At 44.2% G+C, this 11,029-nt stretch overlaps 1 protein-coding gene across 1 annotated transcript; it reads right to left on the bottom strand.

The window, feature by feature from the left end:
- Nucleotides 1-6,674: 6,674 nt before the first annotated feature.
- On the bottom strand, nt 6,675-8,146 carry LOC119266877 (sinapine esterase-like). Its single transcript, XM_037548161.1, has 3 exons — nt 7,787-8,146; nt 7,438-7,671; nt 6,675-7,356 (listed from the first exon to the last, which is right to left on the bottom strand). Exons 1-3 carry the CDS (start codon nt 8,067-8,069, stop codon nt 6,734-6,736), a joined length of 1,140 nt encoding a protein of 379 aa, XP_037404058.1. The 5' UTR covers nt 8,070-8,146; the 3' UTR covers nt 6,675-6,733.
- Nucleotides 8,147-11,029: the final 2,883 nt, after the last annotated feature.

The following is an 11,029-nucleotide window of genomic DNA, read 5'->3' as shown; positions in this document are numbered from 1 at the left end:
TTGAACTTAAATTTATCATGAACTTAGTACCTGATAGTATCTTGCTTGTTTATGTTTGATTGTAGATAGATGGCCCGTGTTGTTGTTCTGTTGAATTTTAATGCGTTCCTTGAGAAAGCAAAGTTGAAAGATGATGGTAGCAATTATACGGACTGGGTCCGTAACTTGAGGATTATCCTCATTGCTGCACAGAAGAATTACATCCTGGAAGCACCGCTGGGTGCCAGGCCTGCTGCTGGAGCAACACCAGATGTTATGAACGTCTGGCAGAGCAAAGCTGATGACTACTCGATAGTTTAGTGTGCCATGCTTTACGGCTTAGAATCGGGACTTAAACGACGTTTTGAACGTCATGGAGCATATGAGATGTTCCAGGAGTTGAAGCTAATATTCCAAGCAAATGCTCGGATTGAGAGATATGAAGTCTCCAATAAGTTCTATAGCTGCAAGATGGAGGAGAACAGTTCAGTCAGTGAGCATATACTCAAAATGTCTGGTTATAATAATCACTTAATTCAACTGGGAGTTAATCTTCCGGATGCTTGCGTCATTGACAGAATTATCCAATCACTTCCACCTAGATACAAGAGCTTCGTAATGAACTATAATATGCAAGGGATGGATAAGACAATTCCTGAGCTCTTCGCAATGCTAAAAGCTGCGGAGGTAGAAATCAAGAAGGAGCATCAAGTGTTGATGGTCAACAAGACCACTAGTTTCAAGAAAAAGGGCAAGGGGAATATGAAGGGGAACTTCAAGAAGAACAGCAAGCAAGTTGCTGCTCAGGAGAAGAAACCCAAGTCTGGACCTAAGCCTAAAACTGAGTGCTTCTACTGCAAGCAGACTGGTCACTGGAAGCAGAACTGCCCCAAGTATTTGGCGGATAAGAAGGATGGCAAGGTGAACAAAGGTATATGTGATATGCATGTTACTGATGTGTACCTTACTAGAGCTTGCAGTAGCACCTGGGTATTTGATACTGGTTCTGTTGCTAATATTTGCAACTCGAAACAGGGACTATGGATTAAGCGAACACTGGCGAAGGACGAGCTGACGATGCGCGTGGGAAATGGTTCCAAAGTCTATGTGATCGCGGTCGGCACGCTACCTCTACATCTACCATCGGGATTAGTATTAGACCTAAATAATTGTTATTTGGTGCCAGCGTTGAGCATGAACATTATATCTGGATCTTGTTTGATGCGAGACAGTTATTCATTTAAATCAGAGAATAATGGTTGTTCTATTTATATGAGTAATATCTTTTATGGTCATGCACCCTTGAAGAGTGGTCTATTTTTGATGAATCTTGATAGTAGTGATACACATATTCATAATGTTGAAGCCAAAAGATGTAGAGTTGATAATGATAGTGCAACTTATTTGTGGCACTGCCGTTTAGGTTATATCGGTGTAAAGCGCATGAAGAAACTCCATACTGATGGACTTTTGGAACCACTTGATTATGAATCACTTGGTACTTGCGAACCGTGCCTCATGGGCAAGATGACTAAAACGCCGTTCTCCGATACTATGGAGAGAGCAACAGATTTGTTGGAAATCATACATACAGATGTATGTGGTCCAATGAATGTTGAAGCTCATGGCGGATATCATTATTTTCTCACCTTCACAGATGATTTAAGCATATATGGGTATATCTACTTAATGAAACATAAGTCTGAAACATTTGAAAAGTTCAAAGAATTTCAGAGTGAAGTTGAAAATCATCGTAAAAAGAAAATAAAGTTTCTACGATCTGATCGTGGAGGAGAATATTTGAGTTACGTGTTTGGTTTACATTTGAAACAATGTGGAATAGTTTCGCAACTCACGCCACCCGGAACACCACATCGTAATGGTGTGTCCGAACGTCGTAATTGTACTCTACTTGATATGGTGCGATCTATGATGTCTCTTATAGATTTACCGCTATCGTTTTGGGGTTATGCTTTAGAGACGGCCGCATTCACGTTAAATAGGGCAGCATCAAAATCCGTTGAGACGACGCCTTATGAACTATGGTTTGGCAAGAAACCAAAGTTGTCGTTTTTGAAAGTTTGGGGTTGCTATGCTTATGTGAAAAAGCTTCAACCTAATAAGCGCGAACCCAAATTGGAGAAATGTGTCTTCATAGGATACCCGAAGGAGACTGTTGGGTACACCTTCTATCACAGATACGAAGGCAAGACATTTGTTGCTAAGAATGGATCCTTTCTAGAGAAGGAGTTTCTCTCGAAAGAAGTGAGTGGGAGGAAAGTAGAACTTGATGAGGTAATTGTACCTGCTCCCTTATTGGATAGTAGTACATCACGAAAACCGGTTTCTGTGACACCTACACCAATTAGTGAGGAAGCTAATGATGATGATCATGAAACTTCAGAACAAGTTACTACTGAACCTCGTAGATCAACCAGAGTAAGATCCGCACCAGAGTGGTACGGTAATCCTGTTCTGGAAGTCATGCTACTAGATCATGATGAACCTACGAACTATGAAGAAGCGATGGTGAGCCCAGATTCCGCAAATTGGCTTGAAGCCATGAAATCTGAGATGGGATCCATGTATGAGAACAAAGTATGGACTTTGGTTGACTTGCCCAATGATCGGCAAGCAATTGAGAATAAATGGATCTTCAAGAAGAAGACTGACGCTGACGGTAATGTTACTGTCTACAAAGCTTGACTTGTCGCAAAAGGTTTTCGACAAGTTCAAGGGATTGACTACGATGAGACCTTCTCACCCGTGGCGATGCTTAAGTCTGTCCGAATCATGTTAAAAATTGCCGCATTTTATTATTATGAAATTTGGTAGATGGATGTCAAAACTGCATTCCTGAATGGATTTCTGGAAGAAGAGTTGTATATGATGCAGCCGGAAGGTTTTGTCTATCCAAAGGGAGCTAACAAAGTGTGCAAGCTCTAGCGATCCATTTATGGACTGGTGCAAGCATCTCGGAGTTGGAATAAACGCTTTGATAGTGTGATCAAAGCATTTGGTTTTATACAGACTTTTGGAGAAGCCTGTATTTACAAGAAAGTGAGTGGGAGCTTTTTAGCATTTCTGATATTATATGTGGATGACATATTGCTAATTGGAAATGATATAGAATTTCTGGATAGCATAAAGGGATACTTGAATAAGAGTTTTTCAATGAAAGACCTCGGTGAAGCTGCTTACATATTGGGCATTAAGATCTATAGAGATAGATCAAGACGCTTAATTGGACTTTCACAAAGCACATACCTTGACAAAGTTTTGAAGAAGTTCAAAATGGATCAAGCAAAGAAAGGATTCTTGCCTGTGTTACAAGGCGTGAAGTTGAGTAAGACTCAATGCCCGACCATTGCAGAAGATAGAGAGAAAATGAAAGATGTTCCCTATGCTTCAGCCATAGGCTCTATCATGTATGCAATTCTATGTACCAGACCTGATGTGTGCCATGCTATAAGTCTAGCAGGGAGGTACCAAAGTGATCCAGGAGTGGATCACTGGACAGCGGTCAAGAACATCCTGAAATACCTGAAAAGGACTAAGGATATGTTTCTCGTATATGGAGGTGACAAAGAGCTCATCGTAAATGGTTACGTTGATGCAAGCTTTGACACTGATCCGGACGATTCTAAATTGCAAACCGGATACATATTTACATTAAACGGTGGAGCTGTCAGTTGGTGCAGTTCTAAACAAAGCGTCGTGGCGGGATCTACATGTGAAGCGGAGTACATAGCTGCTTCGGAAGCAGCAAACGAAGGAGTCTGGATGAAGGAGTTCATATCCGATCTAGGTGTCATACCTAGTGCATCGGGTCCAATGAAAATCTTTTGTGACAATACTAGTGCAATTGCCTTGGCAAAGGAATCCAGATTTCACAAGAGAACCAAGCACGTCAAGAGACGCTTCAATTCCATCCAGGATCTAGTCCAGGTGGGAGATATAGAGATTTGCAAGATGCATACGGATCTCAATGTAGTAGGCCCATTAACTAAGCCTCTTCCACGAGCAAAACATGGTCAACACCAAGGCTCTATGGGTGTTAGAATCATTACTGTGTAATCTAGATTATTGCCTCTAGTGCAAGTGGGAGACTGAAGAAAATATGCCCTAGAGGCAATAATAAAGTTATTATTTATTTCCTTATATCATGATAAATGTTTATTATTCATGCTAGAATTGTATTAACCGGAAACGTAATACTTGTGTGAATACATAGACAAACAAAGTGTCACTAGTATGCCTCTACTTGACTAGCTCGTTAATCGAAGATGGTTATGTTTCCTAACCATAGACATGAGTTGTAATTTGATTAATGGGATCACATCATTAGGAGAATGATGTGATTGACATGACCCATTCCATTAGCTTAGCACCCAATCGTTTAGTATGTTGCTATTGCTTTCTTCATGACTTATACATGTTCCTGTGACCAAGGTTGTCAGAATCGCGATTTTGTTATATGATTCTAAGACTTTACGATCCAAACTAACCCCTATGATTCTACGATTTTAGTTCATAGAATCTACGTTTCTGCGATCCTGATAGTGAAGATTCTAAGATTTGCGATCTTACCATCGGAGCTCCGATCCGATTCAAAATCGCGATTCTGACAACCTTGCCTGTGACTATGAGATTATGCAACTCCCGTTTACCGGAGGAACACCTTGTGTGCTACCAAACGTCACAACGTAACTGGGTGATTATAAAGGTGCTCTACAGGTGTCTCCAAAGGTACATGTTGGGTTGGCGTATTTCGAGATTAGGATTTGTCACTCCGATTGTCGGAGAGGTATCTCTGGGTCCTCTCGGTAATGCACATCACTTAAGCCTTGCAAGCAATGCAACTAATAAGTTAGTTGCAAGATGATGTATTACAGAACGAGTAAAGAGACTTGCCGGTAACGAGATTGAACTAGGTATTGAGATACCGACGATCGAATCTCGGGCAAGTAACATACCGATGACAAAGGGAACAAACGTATGTTGTTATGCGGTCCGACCGATAAAGATCTTCATAGAATATGTAGGAGCCAATATGAGCATCCAGGTTCCGCTATTGGTTATTGACCGGAGACGTGTCTCGGTCATGTCTACATTGTTCTCGAACCCGTAGGGTCCGCACGCTTAATGTTGCGATGACAGTTTCATTATGAGTTTATATATTTTGATGTAGCGAAGGTTGTTCGGAGTCCCGGATGTGATCACGGACTTGACGAGGAGTCTCGAAATGGTCAAGACATAAAGATCGATATATTGGACGACTATATTTGGACACCGGAAAGGTTCCGGGTGAGATTGGGACAATACCGGATCACCGGGAGGTTATCGGAACCCCCCGGGAGGTATATGGGCCTTATTGGGCCTTAGTGGAAAGGAGGGGAAAGGAGCAAGGGAGAGGGCGCCCCCCCCCCAAAGCCCAATCCGAATTGGGAGGGGGGCCGGCCCCCCCTTTCCTTCCTCCCTCCTTCCTCTTCGTTCCCTCTCCCACTCCTAATAGGAAAAAGGGGAGTCCTACTCCCGGTGGGAGTTGGACTCCCCCCTAGGGCGCGCCACCCTCCTTGGCCGGCCCCCTCCTCCACTCCTTTATATATGGGGGCAGAGGGCACCCCATGGACACAACAGTTGATCATTGATCTCTTAGCCGTGTGCGGTGCCCCCCTCCACCATAGTCCTCGATAATATTGTACGGTAAAACATCAAGATCGTCACCACGCCGTCGTGCTGACGGAACTCATCCCCGACACTTTGCTGGATCGGAGTCCGGGGATCGTCATCAAGCTGAACGTGTGCTAGAACTCAGAGGTGTCGTAGTTTCGGTGCTTGATCGGTCGGGCCGTGAAGACGTACGACTACATCAACCGCGTTGTGCTAACGCTTCCTCTTCCGGTCTACGAGGGTACGTAGACAACACTCTCCCCTCTCGTTGCTATGCATCACCATGATCTTGCGTGTGCGTAGGAAATTTTTTGAAATTACTACGTTCCCCAACAGACGATAGCTCCAGCACAAAGCTCAGATCCTTGACCTTTGATGGGATGCCTATTAGTAGCTTTCACAAGCATCCTATTTGCTAATAAGGAATAAATGACTCTCTATATTGTTAATTTTGACACCCATAGATCTTTTGTGAGTGAATCAGGTCTATCCAATGCACCCACTTATCATTAAACCCTCTAATCTTAAGCAAGTTGTGGAGGAAGTCTAGGTCTACTCTGTCAAGTGCTTTCTCATAGTCAAGTTTCAAAACTACCCCTTTGTTGTTAGACCTAGCTATGGAGTAGATAACTTCATAGGTTGTTACCACACTCTCCAGGATATATCTGCCTTTAATAAAGTCAGATTGGTTCTTGGAGACCAACCTATCCATGGTCAGGGATAATGATGCTATCTTTAACATAGAGTAAATGTTGATATGAAGAAGAGATAATCTAGGCTTGCCTTCTCTGAATTAAGAGTTGATCTTTAGCACAATTTCTCTCACCATATATTTAGTCATATATAATTAATTATATGAGATAAGACAAGTAATTAAGAACCCCGCAAAAAGAAGACTAGTAAGACATAACTCATTTTACATGTATTTTTATTGTCATCACTAAGTATCAAGATTGGATTAAGACAAAGGCTTATCAACCACCACCTCACATGTCACCACCAAAAACCGCCAGCTCACCATGTAAAACCAATTCCATAGTAAATCATTCATAGGTGTAGCATCTCTCTAAGGCACGCAAGTCTAGCAGTTGCGGTTGCACGTGGACATGATGGGCGGTATGGCAAACGGGCCGTCAAGCATCCCGTGGGCCATGATCTTGTATGCTGCCTCCGTCAAGTGTACACCATCCCATGACACGTACCTCGACGGGTCCGGGCACCGCACCACCTCCCTCCCAGGAACGAAGACCGGGTAGCACGCATCCAGCACCGTCTCCGCAGTGAACCCATTCTCCACCGGCTTGGTGACGAGGCTGAGAATCTCCTCATAGTAGTCGACGTAAGTGATGGAAACGCCCGGATGGTTGCGGCGGAGCTCGTTGAGCTGGGATTTCAACATGTGGTTGTGGACGAGGGTGAGGTCATTGAGCCACCGGAGGCAGCCTGTGGCGGGGTCGCGATCGTCGCCGGGGAAGATGCCGAGGAACAGCGGGGTGCACCCCATGGGGAAGATGCCTGGCACGTACATGGTCTTGGCACCCAGCTCGATTAGAGCCTCGATGGACAGAGCGATGGACCTGATGATCCGGGGTACGAGGGGCCTGACCCATTCAAGCGTCTTGTTCTGGAACAAGGGTTGGATGTAGTCGTTGGCGCCAATCTCCCCCACCAGGAACAGCGAGCTCGCCATTGCCGCCTTCCTCTCTGCATGGCCGTAATATGCATGGTCAGTGCGTTGCGCAGCCATGGCGCCATGCATGCATTAATTTTTGTCCTACATATCACCTTGGTCCGTGGAGCCGAGCACGGCGAGAACTTTCTTGAACAACCCGATCTGGACGCCAAGGGAGTAGGGGGGCATCAGGTCAACACGGAGGTGCTTCTTCCTGAAGAAATCCTGGCTCAACGCCGTGGCCGAGGCCACAGCGAAATTCACGCCGTACCGGAACTCCTCTGCCGGCGACTTCCCGGCCGCCGCCTGCAGATACGCTGGCCAGTACGGGAAACCCAGCCTCTCCACTGCAGGTACGCCGTATCATGCATCATGCATATATTCATAGTAAGTACTAAGACGGGCAGTGATTAAGCACGCCTGGTGTACACATCATCGTCGTCGTCGCCAAAACACACTTACCGATGAAGTCCACGATGAGGCGGCCGTCGGACCAGCGGCCGGTGGGCCGGCCGAAGAAGGTCTGGCCGTATGGCAACTCCACGACTGGACCCGGTGCCGCGGAGAAGTGCACGATGTAGTTGCCTGTGTCGATCAGAGAGTCACCGAAGCTGAATAGATGCTTGTAGCAGCTACTCTGGTTCGCCGGCGCAGGCGCAGGCGACGCCGCGATGGCCACGGACAGGACAAGAAGAACGGCCGCCACGGCGAGTTTCTGAGGCAGAGACGACGCCCATGAAATCATGGTGGATGGATGGAAAGTAACTGTTTCGACCTCACTAAGTTCGCCCGGGCTTGTAGCTAGCTTTTATGATGACGAGGCATTTCCGCAAAAAAAAGCTTTTATGACGAGGCAGATCTTGGCTGACTGGATATATATCTCGCGCCTCTAACATATTCAAATCGGGCAGGCCGGATAAGCTTAGGCGACGTGTGTACGTGCGTCGTCGATGACGCAAAATGGAACTCGTCGCAATGGTCCAACGAGATTTTAATCCGAGGAATTTGATCGATCGATGATGGCGCGATTGACTTATGCCTAGGGGAGGGGAGAGTATACCGGGTTTTACGTGTCAAACAAACCAAACAGCACGTCACGGATGTATTGTAGATAAGTCAGCCAAAACATTCTTTATAGCTTCATATATAATGGAAAGGGTCTGTCTAGGACACATCTAGATGTGACATAATTATGTCACATCTAAATTGATGTCCACTCTGCTTGTGGTCTATTTTTTTGTCTTAGTTTTTTTTTGTTTCTTGTTGCTGTATTATATACTTGTGGGAGCTTAGATGTGACATCCTTAAAAAATATCTAGATACGAATTAGACAAACTGTAATGTGGAAACGTTTTCACCAGGCGCGCCGGACGCGCGGGCCACGCGATCCTACTAGATCGATTGACCAGGAAGACTACGCTCTCATACATTTTTCTGACACACATATTGTACGACGCATTTTTCTCTTATCTTTTCTCTGTAGCTCCATCCCTCACTCTTCCTCCCTCTTTTCTTTCCCAGCTAGAGCACAGCTCCATGGCTACCCCAAGTGCTACTATGAGGGGCGTTCTCCAGCTTGGCCCTCCCCTCCTCTCTGTCTACCTGTACCTCTGAAATTGCTACAGCCCCAGGTGCTGCTACACCCTCCCCCCATGTGCTGCCATGAGGAGCGTTCTCCGGCTAATTTTTAAAAATAATATATGTCTTTAATTAATTTTCTGAATATTACGCCAATTTTTTTTAAAAAAAATACATAGTCGGCCATCTCTAGTCGGCCAAGAGTAGGCCAATTAGTACCCTGTCGGCTAACGGCAGGCCGATTGGGCTCCTGCCCACTCCTGTCGTCTAACTATTGACCGACTGGAATTAATTGGCTTACAATAGGTCGATTATTTTTAATTGGCTTACCGTAGGACGATTAGTTCTAATTGGCTTCGTGTAACATGAGAAGTTCTTTCCGTATCGAAAAAACATCGAATTAGTTACACGTTGAAGTAAAGAAACACAAGTCATGATTAGTTACGATGAAATATTTGTCGTCATTGCGTACCGTACAAACATCGAAGGTCTCTTCCAGCTTGACGGTGAAGAACCTACCATTTTGCAGGTCAGGCTCCATGTCGCACATACTACGGTCATCGCAGCCGTATTCGCACTCGGGGATCCTATCATCGTTAGACATTTTCCGTGTTTCAAAATTCAAAGATTACAAATCTATGGCAATACCTATAGATACCATGGTGGGTATTCCCTCTCTGATATATTCGACCATGGTAGCTCCTCCTATCATTCGAAAGTGCATTCACCAAAATATCTAGCACCTTCGAATGAAGAAGAAGTGACCCCCACGACAGGAGTCAGGATTCTTCCTCTCTCATATACGGTGGACACTCCCTCACCGCTTTTCGACCGTCGGTGATGGTCGCTCTTATTTTCCTTCATGTGCATTACCAAAATGTCTATCACGAGAACGGAGAGGAAGAGGGACCCCCCACGACAACAGTCGGTATTCTTCTTCTCTCATATATGGACACTCTCCCTCACTGGTTTTTTGACCGCCATGTATGGAGCCCTGCAATGTCGATTAATTCTCTTTCCGGCAAATCTAGGGCACTCAATATCTCCTACGTTCTAGCACAAGTCATCTAAAAATTCACGAGAAATTTCAGCATGACCATTGCTAAAAACAGGACATATTGAGCGCCTGAAATTGCCAGAATGGAAATGAATCAACATTCCGGCAAAACATAGGCCACTCGGAGTTTCCCCACAATAGAAAAAGACATATGTGGCCATCTTGGGCATCATATACACATCTCAACTCAAGTTCAACATGTTCATACACATACACATGTCCAAATAGTACCCGCATTGGTGGCAATAATATTTCTTCTAGTTTAGGTAATTAGCTATATCAATTAACTATTAGTAGTTATTGTTTAGCCTTAAACAAATGTCGTTTCTTAGTAATGTGTTTCCTGGATCAATAGCAACATTTCTTCTTTTGTGTATCATTATATATTCAATGTATAAAATAATCTAGCCTAAAAAACCTAAATATAGTCGTAATAATTCTAAATATAGCAAAATAACCAAATAATCTTAAATATAATAGCATTAAATATAGGAAAAAAATACTATAGAAAAAAATTGCCCTAAATAAAACTAAATAAGAATTGGACTAAACAATGCCATGTCATCTAATAAGAATTGGACCCATTATCATCCAATATTGGTAAAAACATACTAAAGAAAAATCTTTGCTGCCCTAGAACATATAAACCTTAGAAATTAAAAGGAAATACATAGAGAGGCAGAGGAGGGAGGCTACCTATGGCGGAAGGGACTGGGAACGGCGGAGGGGTTTGAGGACCACGGCCAGTGAAGGTGGCCGGGTCGGGTTTGACCAGGTCGAGCTCTCTCAAACCCATGCCCGAATAGCTAATGGTACATGAGCATACCCACGACCCTACCCATGGGCCTCAAGTCAGACCCATGCCCGAACCCGACAGGCAACCCGACCCATCAGGGCACCCATCGGGTTTCAAAATATATATATATATATATATATATATATATATATATATATATATATATATATATATATATATTACTTTCAAAAACAGTATTAACCATGCGTCCTGCTAAGGTGGACGTTCTTTTTATAGCTCAATAGCTCCTGCGCACTAGTTAGTAGTCACATCC

Source organism: Triticum dicoccoides, chromosome 3A (genome assembly GCF_002162155.2).
Source record: "Triticum dicoccoides isolate Atlit2015 ecotype Zavitan chromosome 3A, WEW_v2.0, whole genome shotgun sequence".
Classification (NCBI taxonomy): domain Eukaryota; kingdom Viridiplantae; phylum Streptophyta; class Magnoliopsida; order Poales; family Poaceae; genus Triticum; species Triticum dicoccoides.
This window is presented reverse-complemented; position numbering and strand designations above follow the sequence as displayed.

Excerpts from the sequence above, each read along its gene's own strand:
- LOC119266877 (XM_037548161.1), bottom strand. The coding sequence starts at position 8,069 with ATGATTTCATGGGCGTCGTCTCTGCCTCAGAAACTCGCCGTGGCGGCC. Across the intron at positions 7,672-7,786 it reads CCTCATCGTGGACTTCATCG|TGGAGAGGCTGGGTTTCCCG; the intron begins GTAAGTGTGTTT and ends GCGTACCTGCAG. Across the intron at positions 7,357-7,437 it reads GCTCGGCTCCACGGACCAAG|AGAGGAAGGCGGCAATGGCG; the intron begins GTGATATGTAGG and ends ACGGCCATGCAG.